This window comes from Gasterosteus aculeatus, chromosome 13 (assembly GCF_964276395.1).
Source record: "Gasterosteus aculeatus chromosome 13, fGasAcu3.hap1.1, whole genome shotgun sequence".
Taxonomy (NCBI): Eukaryota; Metazoa; Chordata; class Actinopteri; order Perciformes; family Gasterosteidae; genus Gasterosteus; species Gasterosteus aculeatus.
Window position 1 is genome coordinate 13,316,429 of NC_135701.1, and position 23,048 is coordinate 13,339,476.

General features: G+C 43.2%; 1 protein-coding gene across 5 annotated transcripts in view; it reads right to left on the reverse strand.

Annotated features, from left to right (window-relative positions):
* The window catches only part of rtkna (rhotekin a), a 46,465-nt gene extending 26,333 nt beyond the window's left edge, over nucleotides 1–20,132 (reverse strand). For 2 of the 5 annotated variants that reach the window (XM_040195291.2, XM_040195294.2), the window contains exon 1: nucleotides 19,976–20,132. In XM_040195291.2, the coding sequence (XP_040051225.2) occupies nucleotides 19,976–20,086 (111 nt within the window). In that variant the 5' untranslated portion in view covers nucleotides 20,087–20,132. Of the gene's footprint in view, nucleotides 1–5,713; nucleotides 7,318–19,975 lie in introns of those variants that run through there. The other 3 variants (XM_040195292.2, XM_078087621.1, XM_078087620.1) reach the window with 2 other exon arrangements.
* Nucleotides 20,133–23,048: the final 2,916 nt, after the last annotated feature.

Below are 23,048 nucleotides of genomic sequence, written 5' to 3' on the forward strand. Positions count from 1 at the left end.
AACACACACCCACCAGTGACACACACGCACACTTACAGACAAAGACACACACACAGCAACTTAGTGGCAAAGAATCCGCAGTGTGCTGGGATTCAATCAGAGGCTTGCTGCTCATACATTCACATGCTGTCTCATAAAGTCACAGGGACTATTTTAATGGAGGCAATTGCTTGTTTAGTGCAGAATAACCTTGATTTTCTCCTCCGACTTTTTCTTCTCCTAAAGAGATTAGAAACACACATAGATAGACTTAATTTATTCACACACACACAGACCCACACACATCAAAACTCCCCCACTTACTGTACATAAACCTCATCAAAGACACAAATCCAAAAAGTCACAGCATGACCCATAAACCTTCACACAACTGTGGAGTTTATCTCTCAAGCAGGAAAACACACAAATGGAACACACAGATGCAGGCAGATATTGCATCCATATGGACAGACACAAAAGCAACATCTGCAGGCTCAATTACACAATAACAAACAGCCTTTTTAACGCAGCGTGTCCTTACACACATCTTCAGAGACGAGCGTCTGATTGAACAGCTTGTGCATCCTGCGGCATCGCCTGAACATGTTTAGACTAACTTAATGACATGTTTTACAAAGGAATACAGTATTAATGTTGCCACTTCAAAACAGGGACTTCGGAGCTGTTGACACGATAAGTCAAACACAGCTTTAAATGCAATCTGTGCTCATTTGTATATAGCCTGCAGTGTCAATCTAAACCGCTTAGGGGAGTTCATTTTCTTTGCATCTGCAGAAAAAAAAAAACGCGCTTCAACTAAAAGCCAAAGTGTTTGCTCAGGTGGAAGGCGCAAGAGTGGATAAGTAGGATTAAGAAAAGGTAATGCTGAAGGGTGAGATAAAAGAGGGTGGAAAAACCTGCCCAGAGCTAAGATTGAGGTGGCAGAGAGACAGGAGAATGACAAGGATCTAGGCAGAGATAATGAGCAAAGTCAATGACAAAAAAACAGCAGCAGCAGGAGCCGCGGTGGAATGTTCCAAAAACAGCATCTCTCAGTCTGGCTTTGTGTTTTCTCCTTCTTCCTTCCCTGGCTCATGCCTGCTGTTTTTCAAAGGAAGCTTGGCATCTAACTGGTTCCTGCTCATAACAGTGGGCCCATTCAAACCTGTGCTGTTCCCCCCTAGACGCTGCATGGGTGATGAGGACTGAGGTACGAGGGTGGGGACGCTGTGTCCTGGGGGGAGCATGCAGAGGTGAGGTGGGGAGCCGGATGGTCAGTAGACTAGTTGGAGCTGAATGTGTGGTTGCTAAACGGAGAGGAGGGGAGCGATGGAGGCGTGTGATGCGATACAAAGTAGCCTTTCTCCACTAGCTCACACACAGTTTGGCATACATCACTGGAAGAACTGTAGTCCACTGTAGCTATCCGCGATATAGATGCCAAAGACACGCTTACGAATAGCGTGCACACAGCAAACAGGCTGATGTGAATAAATGCTTCTATTCATTTTGAGGCTATTGCTGTTATATTTAATCCAAAACAAATGACAAAAGCCCAATAACAAAGTCGAGGTAAAAGTGGAATACAAGGTAAAACTAAAACTACTGTCCTTGCTCAAAGCAAAGCACTGCTCAATTATCTGGTTTATAGTATTGGCTTATCACTCTTTGCAAATATTTACACCCATAAACCATTAGAAGCAGAAGTGAGACAAAGTAGTGCGTTGTGGAGGAATGTGTTTTGGCTCAGATGTGACTGTGTATCTTCTATCACAGCAGAGCGAGCGCTGTTAGCTTTAGCACACCTTCCACTGAAGCAAGCAGGTCTGGTGTAACCTAGGCTAAGTAAACAACCTCGCAGCTGAACTAACACACACACAAACACACAACCCCACTCACCTAGAAGCACTCACACAGGTTTCAGCTGCTGATCAGCATCTTCGTAGAACGATAAATTGATTCTATAACAACAATGCCAAAAAGGAGCATGAGAGTAGAAAGGGCAATGCAATCAAAATGTCAACAATAGAAGAAGAACCTAATTGAGGGCGACAAGAAGAGAAAATAAATTCAACAACAAGGCTCGGTTCATGTAATCCAGGGGAGTGAAGCTGAATCTCAACATGTACTGTTTTCCAGCCCTGGTATAAATAAGAGTAACCTTTGCTCTTTCTGCAAACGCATCATCCCGGTTGGGATTCACTCAGGTGGTTTTCTATCCCGGAGCAGGCAGGGATTAACTGCTGTCCATTTGGCCTCTGCCCTCCGGGACCTCCTAAATTTAGAAAGCACGGGGTTGGGGTTGAAATATTTGTTACACGGACAAATATATGCTCAATATACAGTAGTGAAATGGCAGAATAACCATAAATAATATTTTCTGACACTTGACAACACATACCGGTAGGTTCAAGGGGAATCACTAAATCAGATAAAAAGGACGTATGTGGTAATGACCTGGCGTGATGGATCAACTTCCAACTCAATCAAAAATGGTCACTGCAGTGACTTGAGATCAGATGGAGCGAGGTTGCATGAATACAGCCAACGGATATTTAACACCAGCATGTAGTCCAGAATCCACTGAACTATTCGAGGCATGGCCACAGCTAAGTTTAGGGTTTGAGAGCGTGTGAGAGGTCAACACGAGTCTCGGGTAATGCAGCAAGAAACGCCGACCTGAACCCCCACCAGAGCTCATCGTCACGCGCGGGTCAAAGCTTTTTAGAGCACATGTTAGCGTTGATATGTTTATTTACTCAAGGACTTCTACAGAATGATAAGTACATAGTATTATAAAAGCCTGATTATGAGTATTGTGCAACCAATCATAAAACACATGGTTTGTAATGTATGGCAGATTGGATCAGCACAAAAGGAAAAGCAAATAATGATTGTGATGATTTGATAATCGCTGTCCCGATCCTGTAGTTACTCAATATTGGTGGATAACGATTGTCGACTCAATTGAATCAGTGGTTGACGTGCGTTCCAAACAGTGAAGGTGGATCGATACAGATCACAGATTGTCACTGGTCCATTACACCATTAATCAGGAGCACGGTATTCTGTTTGACTATTGCAGAGTTGTTGGTCCTCAGCAGAAAATTCGGGGTTTGTCCAACCACATTTGCTCTTTGCTACACTTCCAAGTTGGTGTTTTCAGCAGGTTCAACGAATAGTGAAGGGTCAGCTCTGGATCAAATACCTCATAAAATGCAAGGGTAGCAGAACCCATGAAGGGCATATCTTAGATCCTCCATCAGATAATCAGTCATTGGTATGATCGGTAGCAGCAGAGCTGCAGCAGCCTAATTCCGCAGGCTGCACCTCTTAGTTGATCAGAGCCACAGTGGCTCAGTGAGGTCAACACGCATACACACTCAGTAATAGGGGAAGCATTGAACTGACACACACAATGCCTAACTTATAGAATAGACACGACAAAGATTGCTTTTAGAACCTGCAAAAAAATGAATGAGCTCACGAACCCTTTCGGCCAACGTCCACATTTAACTTTGATACATCCACGATCCATGTATTCAAAGCCGGTCTGTGGGATAAAATTAGACTACGGCCCTCTGGCTATACCCATGTGGAGAATGAGACAGAACGCTAGGGGCATTCCTGAGAAGGTGAAGAGGGATGAGAAGCAGGATAGGAGAAGACACCAGGATATTAAAAGCAAAGCAAATGAAAAAGTCGCACTTTTGTGTTTGTATTGACCGGACGTGATGTGTATGGATCTCATAAAAAGGAAGCAAGTTCGATGACATCATTTTGCTGCTCCCCTTGGGAAACAGTAATTACACGAGACCATTTCCTGTTTCCCATTGGCCACCTATTCTCTGTATTCTTTGGGCAGAATGCTTTTAACACTTTGCATGTGTGAGTAAAGAAGAAGAAGTGCCGCTGCTGGGTCAGGCTAAAGACAAAAGACAACACCATACCGGCCATGAATGCTGTTATAAAAGACTTGTTAAAACCCGAAGACCAGAAAAATGTCTTCCCACCAATCCGGCATGTAACACAATGGCTGGTCTCTTTCCCGTCCTGACACGGCAATTATTCAAGGCTGAGGAATGCTGGAACCTCTGGACACGCGGAACTTTCTCACTTTTGGAATATCAATGATTCTTCTCTGCTTAGATGACCAGTGAGGAAAAACACCACCAAACAAGGTGTCCTTCTGTGCAGTTTATAAATGTATACTTTATACTGTGTGTGCATTGGGTGGGATTGGCTCTCAGATGTATGTTAGAGTCATGTGTCGTGATTATCCAGCAGGACGTTTATGAAAGACCCTGAAGCAAAAAAACGCCGTAGCCTGCTGAAATTACAGTTACTGTGGGCTGTGGAGCTCAGCGTCATACAAAGAATCCCTGTCTCTTAAACCCACCCGGACTGAGGAGACGTGGGGGAGGGAGGGAGGGAGGGAAAGAACGAGTGAGTGAGTGAGTAAACAAGTCAGTGTTTACCAGCAAAAAATACTTAAAAAGTTGAAAGTTGAAGATGAGCAACTCTCCAACAATCTGAAATGAACACTGCTATTGAAGATGAATGCCCCTCTGTGGCCCACCCTGACCTCTGAACTCTTCTGTGAAGGAGGAAAATAGTTTTCAGGGCTAAATATGGGCTTATTGTCTGGATATTATACATTCAAACCTTCACAATTGCGTTTAATAAACAGAAAAAAATAAACTCCCAAAGATTCATTATAAGCATCACTTTCCAGTCTCTGCTATAAACAACTATCTTCATAAAAGAAGGCTCTGTGACAAGAACCAATGATCTGATTAGTTCCTGATTTAAAACACCTCGTGACGGCTGATTTGTGACATTTCAGGCTACAGCTGCAATATAAGCATGAGGAAAATTCAAGTATTTGGAGAGCATAATATACCAGAAAAAGAGTAGACTTCACACCAGAAGCTGGCATTAGTTAGTGCTGCTCTGTGGCGCTTGGCACAGGTAGATACACATAAAAACAATGCCAAACTAAAAAGCACAACACACCAGTGATATCCCATTTTATTCAGCACGTTTGTGCCACGACTGAAGGCTTTTTGGAATATATTTCAGTTGACCCATAGTGGAAGGAAAACTGTCACGCTTTTTAACAGCGGAAGGGCAAACAGCCCATTTATTTGAAGATTACGGGCCCAGAAAATAAGAGTACAATAGAATTTCCTTTTGAAATTCTTGTAACATTGTCAGTGTCCCCCTGCCTCCTCTTTCTTTCAACTCTGTTAAGAATGAAATGGAGGCATACATTTGTTACTTCCACAGAAATAATTGCAGGACCATTGTTGAAAAGCCCACACAGACTTGTAGCTCATATATGTGCAGCTGGCGGCCGTGTGTTGAAAAGCGAGACACAGGCAGAGAGATGGATGGCGTGCAGTGTTGTTTTCTGTTTAGTGTAAGACGTCTTTAATGGCTCCACCAGTCAGCTCGACCTGTATGGTCCATTATAGAAAGATCCTTTACCCAACCGGTCAGGGAAGTTACAACATGCAGGACCACAGCTGCACACACAGCTAACACAAAAAGCATCTGCTTGTTCTCCTTGTGAAAGACAATCAATCAGAAAAAATGAAGTAAGTAGTGGGGAGACATGACCACACTCCCCACAGCTGTGAGATTGTGTAAAAACTGGTGACGTAAGTGCAAAAAACAGCAAAAAAAAACTGAGACAAGTGATGGTCAACATCATTTTGAAATAAACTTTTACCTGTAAACTGAGTGCAATCTGACGAATGTACATCATGTTGAGATCCTCCAATATCCACAGTTTTTCCTCCATGTTTGCGAATGTATCAACTGGCATGCTCTCGGCAGATATCCACAAAATGATTTCTTCTTTTAGGTAATGATCGGGTTCAAACTTCTACGCCACAGATACCGGGGCAGATAAAGTTCATTGTGACAGTGCCTCATACAACTAGTGCGTAAAACCACGCGTAAAAAGTTCAGCTCCTCATGCAAAACAAGACTCCGGGAAGGAAAACATAGGTGGAACGGATGACAGCATCAGCTGCACTGTTATAACCATGTCCCGCAAGATTTCCCGCAGCCCGATCACGGCGCGTATTCTTCCTCTCCACTCTTCCTCGGGCAACAGAGATCCTCTGGAAACACCCACAGTAAACACCCAGCGGCGGCGGGGAGAGAATTGAGCCTTTAAAAATGCAGTTATTCCCTTCGTATCCAGCTGTCCCGAATGTGACTGTCTGTCCTCTGTGTGACAAGAGAACTCTCCACAAAAGGGCATCGCCTCTGCGGGAGTGATCGACACAACGGCTCCTGTGTGCGCGCCCCGTCGCTCCCCAACACGGCGCCAAATTAACCCCTACGACGCGCCTCTGGTGATGGTAATGAACTTTAAAAAAAGAAAAGGAAAAGAGAGGGGGAGATTACTGTAGCAGCCCACCCACCCACGCCCCTTTTAAACAAATAAATAGCAAATGCCACCCCCCCACACACACAAGCAGAACGGGGTGGGGAGCTTTGTTCTTTTCACTGCCTGGATAATAAATGGTGAAATTATAACCGTGTCAGCTGGCGCGTTACAAGAGGAGTGGAAATGAACACCCAGCAGTAACCCAAGAAGGTGTGGTACAAAATGGGAGTTAAAATTCCTCCGTTTTTTAACTTAAAAATGAGGAGATTCGCTTTGTAAACTAAAAATGACTGAAGTGAAAACGCACTTACTTGAGGAATAGGCTACATGCACCTTACTCATACATCTCAGCTGGCCAGAGGGTCACAAGCATTTGTCAAAAGGCAGATGCATATTTCATAGCGCAGAAATATTTTATCATTTAGCCTTTTAAACAGGAATCTCCTGGTAAAACTTACCACACCCTGCAAAAAAAATCAACTTCACATCCAGTGGGACATAATCCAAAAAGGTTCTCTTCCCATCTCCTCCTGTTTCCAAAGCAAGCGAATCCTAAAGTTCACCCCACGTGACTCTGCGGCCATAAACCGCATCCGTGGTTCCGCTTCACGACCAGTATGAGAGCACAGAACCGATTCCCCCCCGGCGCGTTTATTCCCGGACCCCCGCACAGCTGTTGTGTGATGTGGCGAAGCTTTCCTCGTGGCGTGGGTGAGTCCACGCCGACAACTCCACGGGAAACCGGCGTCAACAACGCGCAGAAGCTCATTCATTAAAACACATTCTCCCGATAAACGAGAAGTCCACGAGATTTCGCAGCATATAATAATGACTTATTAAGAGGATTTCCTTGATAAAAGGAACTTTGACGTGTGCGCATGCATACGGTACTCCATCACTGGAGCACGTCCCCCCAAACTCTTCCAAACAGTGAGAACACAAGGAGCCGTAAAAGCCCTTTCACCTCAGAGGAGGAGGAGGGGGGGGGGGGGGTCATGTGTCCAAGCAAAGCCCCCACCCTCAAGAGCCTAAATCACGAGGCCCATCTGTGGCACCAACACGGAGAAACATGTATCGCTTTAGGCAAAATAGTTGAGGAGTGCAAACAGAGGAAGGGGGCGCAAAGCCTTCAGGGATTGAGTGTGTGTGCGTGTGTGTGTGGGGGGGCATTTCATTCAGAGTTCACTGTAGATTCAGTCAATCCCCTTGACTGACGGTTGACATGCTGCTGAACTAAACATGCACCTAGAACAACTCAAGCGCCTTGATTACTGAATTGTGTGAAAACAAATCTTTGAACACTTGTTTCTTACTTTTTCCAGTGAAACGCAGATTTGTTCGAAATAATGAACAGCAATGTCACAATATTATCCCAGTGTCACTTAATCCTTTTAAGTCTGTCTTTTCTTTTCTTCAGCTTCAGCAGTTCTTTGCAGCACAACGTGTTGCAGGTAAATCTCCCACGCAGTAAACTTGCGAGACTGACACCTTTTGACTGAAGCCTGCAGGCTGTAACAGGCGCAGACAGAAAATGGCTATGATGTCAATGACAGGGCGCGCTGTCAGGCAGGGGACGAGCGCTGACACACAGCGTTCGCTGCTTCTTGGCCAGGAGCCACAGAAAAGGAGGCAGCCTCGGGTATTCGGTCAATCAAGCCAGGGCCTAACAGCTTATAGGCCTGACTGAGATTTCTACTGTTTAACGGTGATTAGCTGCTGATGGGATGGTGGATTAACAGCGTGGAGTCCAGATGTGCCAATTGTCTGCCCAGAAGGCAGAAGTGCATCCAATCTATTACCCAATCGGTCAATAATTAAACTCAGAGGTTTGATCAATGCAGGGGACACACACACACACATACACATACGCATCTATGCACACGGACGCACTCACTCGCATAACATGTTCTGAGAGTGGAGAACTGCTTCTAAGACAATAGCTCGCACGTTTCTTGTTTCTGAACGGATGTGTGGAGGAATACGGAAAATTCGTTCAACTTATTAGGAGGAAAGCACGCTGCGGTCGGAGCTCAGAGTTGCTCAGCAAAAAAACAAAGCTGTATTACAGAAAACGTTCATCTTTTAAAGCATCAGTTGTTGACCAGTCGGGTGATGTTATGGACAGGAAGGAAAGGCTATTGATACAATTTGTGTATATGAGTGAAGATGAAAGGAAATTACAAAAATGTGCACATTTCTTATAGCAAATGTCAAAGGATGATTTTTGTTTTTGTGTTGGTAACAGTTTTCTATTGGCTTGATCACCAGAGTACTTGCCAAGATCAATGAACACACGAGAGAATTTATTCTTCTACAGCAAAGGTCAAATTTGTACCATCTGTAAACTGATTGATATTTAGGTCACCGTTTGACTTCAGGTATGTTTCTCTAGTGGATGCACCCAGATATCTCTAATCTGGGTAACGTTTTGATTATCCAATGTCACTGTATATGGGAAAAAAGGCTAAATCTATAACCAAAACTAGTTGTGACCTCCAGTTCAAAGGACACCAACGGCCATCTTTCATCTTCACAACTTTCGAGCGTCTGCTGAAGGTTAAAGTTGTCTTCAGTCTAACTCAATGTGGCAGCAGATCAGGGCAGGGAAACCGGAGAGGGCCCCGGGCCCCGAACCACAACAAAGAGCCTGGACTGTCATCTAGACCCAATCTGAAAAGAGAACCCCGCCCACACCACAACTCCCACTCACCCACCGAGGCATACGAAGCACACAAACCTACACTTAAAAATACAAATACACACCAAGTCATAAACAAACACAGAACCGTGAGCCGTGTGAACAGAGCGCACACAAACACCGAACATGTGGGAAAAGTGTCTAAAAATACAAGACTAATGCAGCTGATTGTCTGATTATGGCCAAGAAAACATCCTCCCTGTTGTTTCACACAGAGCAAAAACTAAAAATAAGAATTATTTACAGAACTTTTCACTCAGAGTACACAAACATAATCCCAGACTTGATTGCATGAGGTCGGCGAGACAATTAGAGCCATTTTTCAACCGATTTACAGTCACACACTGAATATGAGATCTTCCAAAGCTCTGGGTTACAAATCCGTTCCAGTCAAATGGGCGTCACAACAGCCTCGACAGACTTGGGCTTCAGTTACATGCCGTTGTTACGCGGCACCGGGTCACATCTGTTTGACTTGAAGATAGCAAGGTGTGACGAGCTCTGAGACCAGACATCATGGAGGAAACACCTCGGAGGTCAGTGCTCAGTCGGAGCACACGAATGACCTGTGCCGACAGCTACGCAGTCATAAGCCAGACTTACAGAGGGAGTAATGACATTGTAAATAACACCGACAGTCTACCTTGTTATTAGATGTATCATGTTCAGTCTGTAACGCCTGAGTGATCTAACTTCTTTAGGAAGATTATATATGGAGGATGTTGTGATAATGTCAGGGAAAACTTTATGCTCATCTATCATCAAAATGTGAGTAATACTGCAAATTAAATGTCAGCCATGGACCCACAAATCATGCGGATAGTACTTTTCTTCTACAGGAAATTACATATTAAAGAAAAAAGGATGTACAGTTGGTGGATGAGCTTAGAAAAGCTTGGGGGGGGGGGGGGGGGGCTGCTTGATCACACACAGGAGTAACCGCACTCTTTTTAGCACCTGGTTTGAGGTGCCATGTTATTTCCTAACGTAATCCCAAAAAGAAAAAACAGGCTTGAGCACTGGCACACAAAGAGACACACAGACATTCCCATAGAGTCAGTTGTGCAGCATGCCAGGAGTAAGCAAAGCACTCTGGCTGCTGCCCAGAATCATTGCTGACTTTCAATAACTCTACCGCCGTCTGTCACAGGAGACTGCAGCATCTCATCACTCTGAAGAACCGGTCCACTGAGTGAAAGAGAAACTCACTCGTTAGGCCATTCATCTCCATTGATTTCTACCCTCAGGGGTGCACGCTGTGCAATACCAAAGACAGACATGAGTTGATTTAAGGGGATATGTACACTCAAGCCATTCATTTAGTATCTAATCATATAAATGCTTTTCTTAAACTGCTATTAATGACTGTGAGGTGAATATCTAGTGAAAGTCAAACCTGTAGGAAAAGTAATAAAAAGAGATAAGGGTGGATCTTTAGCTGATGGGCTGCTGAGGGAGGTGAAATGGAGCAATAGCTCCCTCTGCAGGGAAGAAACGGCACCACGGCAAGTGTCCAAAACAATTCAACAGTCCCCCCAAAAATGTAAAATAACATTATTATTAATAGGCACTAAATTGATCTTTGAATGATGTGTTTACCAGAGATTCCCCCATATGTTTCTTGGAATTAAATCATTTAGGCTGAAAAAAACAACAAGAAATCTTAGTTGACTGCCTAAATGACCAATTAGAGGACTAATAGGGTGAAGCCTTTTAAATAGTACACTCAGACAGAAGGTAATGAGCCAGTATTGCTTTGGACCAGACATGACATAAAAAAGCTCTAAAAAGACATAAGAAACAGAACAAAACTCATTGTTCCATAGTGAATCTCAATAAAACCCTGCACACAAAATTATGTCCTTTTATTTTCCGTAACGTCACTTCTACAAGACCATAATAAATACTGTAGAGGAGCAAACACACCAAGAGTTTGACGTTTGTTGTAAAATCTCAGTCAAATTTAAAACAGGAGCCACAAATGTAAACATCTGCCAAAACAATATAACAATTCAAACATCTGCAGAAACAATATAACATTTCAAACATCTGCAGAAACAATATGACAACGTAAACATCTGCAAAGGAGACATTAGGGAGGCCACATTGCAAACTGACAAGCATCACATCATCAAAGGTTACGGATTTCAGTTCAGCGAGGAGTGAGGCACAAGAAAGGTCAACATGCAATCTTGTTATTACTGTGGTTTAAATTCATTGAGAAATTTGACCTTCAATTAATTGTTTTTGTACTAATCAAAGTGCATTGGAGTGAAGTCTGCGTTCAGATTTTTATAACATTGAATTGAAATCAAATGCAATTCTTTATGGGTGGTATTTTGTTTGTCTTGCTTTAAAGAACACATGTTTGGGTTTTGTTGATTGACAAGAAATTTAAAAATCACAAATAAAGCTGCTAACATCCGTAGTCAGCTGGCTGTCTCATCTAACCGGCGAGTCACAACTTTGGGGAATCCTGTTGTGAAAGCTGAATTCAGACATTTCCACGCACAGTACACCTTTAATACATATTGTATTTGATAACGTGTCTATAATATGCACTACATACTGTATATTTATACGGCAAACTGTTTTTTATTAATTCAATGAATAATTTAGTCTGTTATGTTAGAAATAGTTTACTTCTTACACAAATTAGATTTTTTTTAATCACCAGATGTGTTTTAAATCAATTGTGTCAGCTTTAATTAAGTTATATGCATGTGTGATATGCAGAAATTCACACCTGCAGACACCAGAACAAAAGGTGAATTAAATCCTGTTTTAAAGTGTTGAGTATGCAGAGTTGGAATGTTTGCGGCGGTTTCTAATTAAAACTAAGATATTTCACAGGTTTAGACTCATGCACCTTATACACACGCAGATATGTGCTGTAATCTTATTTTAAAGGGCCAACTGATATACCTATTCTAGTTCGGATGAAAAGGGGATAATTGGCACCCAACATGGTCTGCCTAATAACAGCATTTTTGGTATTATGAATGTCACTGCAAACTTTTCAAGTCCTTTTCACAGAAGAGTACTTTGTCTACCCTTTATATTTCATAGAATGCTTTTAGAGGCATCATCCGGTTTACGATGGGCCATTAAGCATCAAAATCAACCTGAGTAAACATCTAGACAAGCCGATGTCTTTCTTTTTCTTTGGGTAGGCAATAATGGAAAACAGACATGATAAAAGTAATTGCTGAGACAGCAGGAACAACACAACGACACAACACGATTTGACACCATACCGCCTGCCACTGGGGCCGTAAACAAACACATTAAAACGCAGGCATGCTGGCAGGGTCTAGTACACTATGCAGAATCCAGGGAAGACAGACATGCATAATAGACCCATCTGCTCTCATGAAGTCAAACACCTGCTCGGTATCATCAAAACAAAGAGCAACATCGTTGGAGGTTGTGGCCCTTTGACCTCTTCTGCTTCCCTCTGAGGTACTGTTTTAAATGTATGTTACATTCTTTCTTATATTACTTGGTACAGGGCTTTTTATTTTAAATAGCCGAACACCTACAGCTGCTTACAGGCAGTTCACTGAGAGCATGTAGGTGGTTGTGCATGAACTCGCATTGTACCAAAGGGAAAACATTAGTCCAAATCAGAGTAGGAGCAGGTATGCACAATGCAGCTACCTACCACACACACACACACACACACACACACACACACACACACACACACACACACACACACACACACACACACACACACACACACACACACACACACACACACACACACACACACACCTCTAAACATTCCTCTGCATCGATTCCTTTCACAGTGCATTCCTCTGTATGAAAGAGAGGCCCTGACTATCCGTTTCACAGTGAAGTCAGGTAGTTATGTGATGTATAGGAACATAAAGGCCTCCTTGTCCAGAAACACACAAAAAACATGACTGGAACAGAGAGATCAATAGAAAATATGTAGCATAGTAGGCAGACAAAGACATGCTGCAAATGGTCTTCAGCTCGAACGGCCTTAATGTTGAAATGAAGGTTAATGATTCTCCCCGGGGCCGTTACAGGCTAAACCTAGAGGATAGTGTAACAGATTCAGACAGAGGACAAAGGGACTTTTTGTTACTGGGTATCTGGGTTCATGTTACTTTATTTTAAAGATTTAAACTAGATGTTCACGCTGTAATTCACCGTTGACTTGTCGGGTTTGTATGTCCATACAGAACACCCAAACATATTTCATTTGTGTGTGACTCGGGTTATGACCGGTGGGGGAGATGACAAACCAACCATCCTTATTTTGATGATCCAGAAAGATTTACAGAAAAAAAAGGGACACCGAATTTCTCAAAGTCTCCAACTCAGCGAGTTTGTCACAGAAGGGCATTTTTCCACATAGAGACAAAGCCTCTCATGTTTCGCAGTGGCCTGCGATGAGTCAAAAGGGGCCTGACAACAAGTGTCCTGGGCTGCAAATTAAACCACACACACCGGAATCTTTGTGTGTCTCTGTCTTTTGGTCAGTGCATAACAGCCGTACCGAGAGGGGTCTTGAGTTCACAGAAAGAAGGTCCCGCCGGCGTAAGGCAGTCAAGCTCTGTTTCACAGTGTAGAGGCGCCAGGCTTGGTAGGTTTAGGTCTCTGGTTGGGTGTGAATCCAAAGACAGTGAAACAGCAAGACATAAAAGGGATAAAAGGGACATAAAACAAATTCTCATCTTCTTTAACTGTCTAGAGGTAAAAGACAAAGGAGGACTTGCTTTGGGTAATCTGGATCAGGAAAGTGGGTTAGCTACAGTACACACCAATTTTCCTGCTATATCAGGGGACCAAAGCCTCAAAGAAGTGGCATGGCCCATAAATTATGGCTCCCGGGGGAAGGAAGACATTGAGGTTGATAGATTGTAGACAATGAAACGGTGAAAGGACCTAAAAGCTCACAGAGGTCATTAGGATTTGTAGAATGTTTCTTTAATATCATCATCAATTGTTCAATCCAAAAGAAACAATACATTGTGTTACTGTAATCATATTTATTTTATTTATCTTTTATCGTTTATTTTAACCCTATTTAACTCCGGTATTCGTACTGTTGGAAAGATAGCTTAGTTTCCTCTATGGGCGGAATCCCAATCCTTCCATTGTCATTCATGCTCTGGGGTTATGCAGTAAAAATAGAGAGACCAGAAGGGACTTGCATGGCAGCGGTTCTGGGTCACTACTCTTGATTCAAACGCATTATTCACATCACTAACCAAGGTGTTGACCTAATGAGACAGGTCTGATGATGCATGGAGGAAGTTTCCGATCTGCGTGAGGAGTAATGCATCCAGGGATTTCATCACCTCCGTCGATCAGTTAACCATGTCGGCGCCACGGACAGCCTCTCTGCGCACAGCGCGTGAACAAAGCCCGTCTGTGTGCGTCAGTATCCAAAGGACCTTGCTCAAGGAGACACTGCTGCTTAGTCACTGTCTGAAGATGTGTGTGTGTGCGTGTGACACAGAGGCTGACGAACTGCAGTTATCACGAATGACTAATGAAGAGGTTGGAACAGTAGTTGTCATTCATAACTCTGAGTTATAACTGAGATGCAGACATCTGTGAACTGAACACTGCCAGTGTGCTACGGATCACTTCCTCTACATGTGGATGTGTGCGCACACGGCTGGGAGATATCAAGCGAACCAAATACCTTGATACTGTAAGGTTGACCATCAGTGCGTCACAAATATTTACATAATGAGATTTTGGATAAATAATGTGGATATAATGACTAAGTGGGCCAGGGAACATTCCGAACAACAATAATACGGGATTACAATACCCAAAATCTAAGATTACATCTAGTTTTACACAACATTGATATAATATCAATATATTGATCACACCTATGTGTACATATGGGTCCATTATCTTTCTCTGCTCTCTTGATTAACTACTTGTTCAGAGGGAATGTACTGTATCTGTGGTTTGTTCATCACGCAGAGCGAATCCACTCCACCTCTGAATGCATTTGGGGACCAGGAAACAGATCAAAGAAGGGCCTCAAAACACTGCAGCAATAAGTAAAAGAAGACAGAAAAAATATAAATGCATAAAAACTACTGACTACCAAATGCCATTCTTATCACATCGACAATTTGACTTGCATGGTCCAATTTAAGATACGGCTGTAAAGTGCAGTCCTTCATGCGTTTTGAGGCCCAACAACAAGTGAAGAAACCCTCAGTATAGGAGGATGGTTAACTTGTGTTAACTCTCAGTGAAAATTAACAAATGTGATATCATCACCCTCACAGCAAGGACATTACGTGAATAACATTTGATATTTAGCATTTTCGACAAAGAATAGACCTATTGTTTTGAGTCATGAACCACAATGTGCGTAAAACGTAAAATCAGACTCTCTACCTCGACTAAAAGACTAAGAAATTGTAGCACTTAAATTGTACTTGTAACGCCACTTATCTATAGCAAATTGTAAATTGGCTTATTTGAGGAAATTGCACTTTCTTGTTCTTCTGAGTTTGTATCCCTATGGTTGAATGCACTTATTGTAAGTCGCTTTGGATAAAAGCGTCAGCTAAATGACATGTAATGTAATGTAAAACAAAAATTAATGTATATATATATGAGTTCAATTGTGAAAGAAGTAAGAATGTTTTATTAGAGAAGTTATTTGAACAATAAAGCTTTGTTCTCTCTTCCACTAAACGTATTAGGCAATCAGTCCAGTCATTACCATGGGAACAATAGCGGGACATTGGCGGAATTTTACTCACAACTTGAAGAAATTGAGATTAAACCATTTTTCATTTGTCCCAAGACTAAGGAGCTGCACTGCAACTGTGCTCTACAATGACGTACAGACAAAGCCTGTGCAATAAAAAAAAGTTAAACATTTACTAGTTCAAATATTCCTCTGCATACCAAGGAAGTCTCCGAGCAGAAAGCCTCCATGTGGCCGAGCTTTGTTTGAGGGGGAATGGTCCAGGAAGAGGTAAACGTCTCCCTGGCTTCTCCCCTGCAGAGTTAAAGATACCCCGAGGCTGCACATTTAGAGTTCATACAGATTTAAGCACTACGCGCCAGTCCAAAACCAAATAGGAAGATTGGGCTACAAATCTCCTGTCATAACTTTCTTACAGAGCTCCACGCAGGCCTGTCTTTGCAACTTCCACACTGTAGTTGTTCATGAAATCTGGTAGAATGCATCTACTCTGAAGAACCCCCAGGCCTCTGAGGCCCTTAGGCCCTTAGCCTGGCATTTCAAGCCCCAGCACAGGGCTCCGTTTTGGGCTCCAGTGCAACGATGGCTCTTTGTTTTCTGGGTAAACAAAGATTCCTTAAGAGGGAGACTCGGGGGACGTTTTTGCATTCCTTGAAAGCAAGCTCCCCCCACCAATGTCTTTATGTTCTGAGGTGCTTCCTCTTGCTGGTTGTCATGGCAACACCCATATGACCTCTCTCCCTCAATATTTGGAGAGGTAAGCACATGCTTCCAGAAACAGGCTTAGTTCATTGTTTTTCTTCTGCCAGCCCACATTTAACACATGACGCCCCACTGAGGGTCTACCTAGACTGCATGATCTCCCTCTGTGAACTGTGAACAAGGTCTACATCCAAAACGTATCAGCTAAGACATAATCTCACACTTTGACAAAATAACTAACAAAAGTGAAAATATTCCCTGTATGTGAAAGATCAGAATATCAGAACACTTCCTCATATCACCCAAACTTAAAATAGCAATCTGGGTGAATGTTTTTTGAGCAAGGGAAACACCCATAGCACCCATAATTTCACTAAAGCCACTGGTATGTTGAGTTCGGATACCTACTGGTGAGAGTTTGTGGATCTACAGGGTGGAGAAAGACCAAAGACGACCAAAGAAGTACCGAAGACCAACCAAACCACGGCTATTAAAGCTTTTACTCTACACAAATGTCAGGCACCCAGACTTACTGCCATACACTCCTGCAGGCTGGGGGAAACTGTGGGTCGATGGGTGTGTCATCACACACACATCTGACCACTTCCTGGCCCTGTATGCTGTTTTTTGTGGTAACGAGAGTGGCGTGGACTAGTGGGGACTGTCCTTGAGTTATACATAAGTCATTGAAATACAGGCCATTCCATCCCCACCTCCATAATAATAACTGCACAAACCCAGGCTCCCGCTGAATGCCTGGGTGAGTTCAGCTGAAACAGCAGTGCAGCCGAGGACTGAGACGACACAGAGAGCAGAGACACTATGGAGCCTTTTGGATCGCAGTGGACGGACGTACGAAGCAGATGTCTTCTCTGTTCCCACTGAGACCAGCAGGCACGGGACGGCTGCAGAATGGATTTCTGGGCATATGCCTTATGAGCACATCTTCTTTTGCTCTGTTTCTCGTTCCCTTTCCACTCTCTGGCCACATAGAGCTGTCAATTTGTGATGCGCACACAGCAGAATGATTCAGCACCAGAGCTCAGAGGACGTGGAGTTGGAACACAGCAGACAGACCAGCAGGACGTCTCCTGACGATGCTGACACACTTATATTCACATGGAAAACAAGAAACTAGCCTAGAATATTATGTGTGTAAACATCAAACTGGACGCCTGGCAATCTTTATTAACATAACCGATTGTCTCAATTAGGCACGTAGTCCACAGAGATCCGTCCAAGTCTGGTTCTGCAGTGTCTAGATTAATAAAAGCAGCCTCCAGCCTTGTTAACACACACACACACACACACACACACACACACACACACACACACACAGCGAGGACACTTTTTAAGGGCCCTTTTTAAAAAACAAACACAGAAATTAAACACATAATACACATAGCGAGAGTTTCTACTGAACACACTGGTCCATTTCCCACGTGCATACAAATGAGTTTGCAAAATAAAGTTGTCTCTACTCACTTGGGTTCAGTCCCACAAAGGAGACTTTCTCTATCAGTTGTTTGAGCATTGTGCATTTCATTCTCTGATAACATGTCATTGACCAAAAGAAATTCCAGAAAAAACACTGTCTCACACACACACACACACAAGGCTCAAATGTTGGCACATTTGAGCGCTCACACAAACATGCGGGATATCCCCCCCCGTGCTGGGAAAATAAGTTGCTTTTACACTGAGGTAGCCTGCTTCATTGAAATGCCACAGAGCAGTTTCACTGCGGCATTGAGAGGCCTGGAACACAGATCCGCAGGAAAGTCTCGGTCCCTGAAAGAGGATCATTAGCATTGGCAACAAAGGCAGGGACACAAATTAATCTTGTATGAGAACCAGTGGCAAGGAAGCAATGATTACTGTTGTGAGGAGAAGAGGGGTCTTTACTCTGATAAATAACTAATACATAGACTAAACGGGGAAATGTAAAACAGGTTAGAGGTGGAATATGCGCAAAGTTTGCTTTAATGATAAATGTGATCGTTTTGCATATGCCTATTCAGATTATTCTTATTACCCTTTCCTTTTTTGACCCTGCTGGCCAAATAAATAGATAGAATAAATATTGCAAAGACAAAACGGATTCCTCGCTCTGGGGGTAATCATCATCAACTCGCGCCACTGAAAATACAAAAACCCATCATTCATTATTCACTGTATGTAACATAGTTCACAGGACTACTGCACCTCCAGGAACTGTTACGTATTACTGGCCTTAGCCAGCGTTTGTGTCAGCGATGAACTGACGCTGCTCACACACCAGATGAAGGTAATTCCAGCATCTAACATCAATACCAGAGTGCCTGACTCTCTTGGAGATAGTGCCGTTTTCCTGTGAGTTGAATTATAAACACATAAGCGGACAAACTCCTGCATACACACACGTAGGCAAGAGAGACAGAGAGGGAAGGAAAGAGATGGAATCAATGCCTTCTCTTCCATTTGCCACATTGCACCATTAACATTTCTTAAATATCCCCTTACAATTGAATTACGCCTTATTTCCTCTACTTGATACTCTCTTCTGAGCACACACCTCCCTCTTCTTTCGGTCTATATCGCCCCTAAAACTAGAACGTTTTTCTGACAGAATAACCAAATAACTCTCAAGTGAAACTAATGGAATATGCAAACTGCTCACAGGCACGTTTATAAGTGAGAGGATGAGAATGGAGATGGACAGAGGGAGGACTATCCATCCAAAGAGAATTCATTTTGCCCGTGAGTAAAGATAATTAAAAAGGTTAGATCACAAGTGGCCTTTGAGTCTGTCTGCTCTGCCAACAAACAGAGACAACTATGAAGCAGACGTTGACTTTGTAGTTTTGTAAAGGTGAAGTGCAAAACTTCTAAATTGCATAAATACTTTTGGGGCGAGTGCTTTCGTCAATGCCTACACGGCAACCACGAGCAAAGCAGGTCAAAACCAATACAAGGGAGCCAATGAACATTACAAAGGGGTATTTTTGAAATGTGGCGATATTAGCCAAAGACGGTGTGTTGGTACGGTTGTATATCAAGGGACACACAGATCTCTTGAGAAGTAAATTCTAAAAAGTAGCTTATAATGACTTTCTAGGAAAGAGCCAGTGTCGACGAACAAGCACCAGCCAATATCCACTTAAAAAGGTACCAGCATCCCAACAAAACTGTACATTATTAAATGGGGTGTAACATAACCGATAGCACATTAAGTTACTCTCCACACACCCCAGAGAGAACTACAGACGCACTTTTAAGCCTCCGAAGGGATATTAGTGAAATAGTTTAAAACTGCTGCAGTCAACAGCTTTAATTGGGGGGACGTAAAACATCCGTCATCTCAAACCCCTTCACAAGCAGGCATACGTCACTTTGTGCGGGGACATCTATCAAAGCCGTCAACAGAGAATCCCAGGCAGTGTGTGTCTGTGTGTGTGCGTGTGCGTGTGCGAGGTGATATGTGCTCTACCTGTGATGTGTCCAGGAAGACGCTCTTTCTGAACCTCCCTCGCCGTATCTCCATTTCAAGGGCAGAGCCGCGGGCGACGGTCGCTCGCGCTGTTTGATTTCGGCAAAACATCGTCTGTGCTTTCTGTCAACTTCACAGCCGCGCAACAAAGTTAACACGCTGGATTTAAACGCGGGGGGGGGGGGGGGGGGGGGAGGAGGGGTCGCCTCCGACTGCCCGTGGACCGAGGTGGCACAAAACGCCCCCCCAAGAGAGTGCAATAAAAACTTCCAAAAAGACGAAATGAAACACGGACGTGTCTTCTGGTGATGTGGGAGCGGAGAGTGAAGCTGAAGTCCACTCGCAGGGGGGGGGGAAATAGGAAAAAAAACGGATAGACGGATTCTTCCCTCACAGCTGACAGTGGAAAGTGTAAAACTTTGCCAAACAGCCCGTGAATGCAGCGGTGAGCGACACGGTGACACCCCGACCTCCTTCTGCACATGTGTCCTCGATCCAGAGACGCCCTACCGGCCGATGTTTGACAAGCCTGTTTACGCAAGTCCTCCAGGAGGAGACGGGAGACAGCGTGACTCCGAAAGGTGAACACAGGTGTAATTGAATCAGTTATGCTCTTGTTTGTTTTAGGTTGGCCCGGGTCCTGGTGTCACGCGTGTCTGTGCCCCCTGGACCGACTGTGACACATATGGATCTGGACCATAATTAACGATATTAGTGATATCAATTGGATCTGTGTGTGTGCAATAGCCTATAATTCAATTCTGTCATATGATTTGAAAAATGTACAAAATCCCAAAAGCACTCATTAAATGTACCACCATGTTTTTATCAAAGTACTCGGACTTACATCTTAAATCCATTATATTTATTTGACTTTTGGGGCATTTTTTTCCTGTTAAATAAATACAACAGCATTCTCCACACTGTCGGACCATATTTCATTTAAGTTTTTTATCCTGCTTATACTGACCAATGTGTCTGCCATGGTTTACATGGAATAAACGTATGCATGAAAGGTACTTGTAAAGATGGTATGGGCTTTCCTTTTATGGGACAAGCATCTGTATCAGGGCATGCATGTCAATCATGCTCTGTGACTCCACCAGAACTTTATTGAACCTGCTGTGAGTGGAATTCTGAAAGGTCAAAAGGTGATAAAGGACCAGTCTGTCTTAGGCTGAGGTCACATTCACATAAAGAGTGGCAAGGGTTTGCTCTGCAACCTTGTGACTCAAGGTAAGACCACAACACTGCTTGGTCCATTCCATCAAGAAGGCACATTCTTTCCACTTGGACTCACCTTCCCATTCCATGTATGTATTTAGGTATAAATGGTGAATAAAGCTGATCCTGATTCTGAAAGAGAGAGGAATCGGCAGCCAAATCGGCAGTCATTAAAGCCTTTTGTGATGCAAGGTTAGAAATCAATGCAGTAAAATAAAGTCAGGAATATGTGTAATTGGGAGTAATTTTTCACTTTGATTTTCCTGCAATTTACAACACAACTCAACTCCTTTAATTAACAATGGGGGGCAATTCACTTTTCAAACCCACTGGTTGGCAGTATGGCATAGTGCTGTGATGGTGAGCATGTTTTGTTTATTTTTGTCCTAAATCATTGATAAGTCTTACTACGGCAATCTGTTTCCCAGCATGTTTGTGTTCTTTGGAACAGATGTATAAGTAATGTTGCATTTCCCATATGGCAACCAATTTGGTGCTCCGTCCTCACTCTTTAACAAGGTTTCCCAAACACTTACATCCAGTAATTTAGCACAGAGCACACCCACTCCCCTTTGTTAACGGGTTACGGGAAATTACATTACAACCGCAAACATATAACAATGTCTGTAGATCTGCAACAAGAGTTTGGTGCTCGGTCATATGGAAAAAGGGAAAGGAAAGGGGATTGTGTAGCCCCGTTTCTCTAATCTCCCCTCAAGTCTCTTATTTAAAAGCAGGATGTTTGTTGATGCTGGGAGTGTGAGTAAATAGCCGGAGGCGCTGTACGGCATGCAACAATGTGATCCCGCTTGGACGTCTGTCCGTTTCCTAGACGGGACTATGTGAAATGCAGATTATGTTTACACGCCGCATGCCACTCTGGACAGTAGGGGGTAGACAGTCGCAGAGGGGAGCAGTGCTTTCCCAAGCTGACCCCCTTTTAACTGCTCCGTCGAGCCCTTTGGGCAGCTCAGTTTGCTGCAGTCAGGCAAGTACGGGGCTTATGTGCTGGCTTTGCCGTGGCAGATTTTAAATCCATCTGTGGGGAGAAGATAGGTCTGGTTCATCACTCCTCGTTCATGGTGCATAGAATATGCACCATGAACGAGGGATTTGTTAATCCCCCAAACTACATTTTCTCCTGTTAATGTCCCTCTTTTCTCTCTTTTAACCACACAAACAGGACAAAACAACAGCGTCTGCTAAAGTGAGAATCAAATACTGCAGTCCACACTGGCACAGTCACTGTGGGCTATTAAGTCAGTACACAAACAAAAGGGGCCGCTCTTTACGCCAGAGAGAAATGGCTGTGGGGCAGCTGGAGGAAGATCACATGATACAAAAAACCAGGAGACAATCATGTTGTTACACAATAGTTGCAAAAAATCCCATTGTTTCTCTGTGCCTCGCACGGAGTCTATGGTAAATCTCATGCCAGTTCATAACCAGGAGAGTGGGTGTATGCAGGCAGCAAATAACTAGTACAGGAAATGTAGGAAATCTGTTCGGTGTCCTTTTGATTGAATGGAGGCAATACTGGCTAAGCAGCATGATTGTGGCTGATACCACTGTAATTACATGTGTTTTTTTTATATTCTGAACATACACAGAAAATATTAACCTACTTTGCAGTAACCAAACCTCTTATTCTCATTTCAAGCAAGCACAACATCAAGAAAACCACACAACGTTGTGGATCTACCACAATGGTACTAAAACACATTGTTCTCTGATCCTTCATGTTTTTTAAGTTTGCCCGTCGGAGCTTGTCAAGTGTAAAGGATGTTAAGATAAAATGTGTTTGTCATTGGAATATCTCAAGGACTTTAAGAATTATTTTTTATCTGCA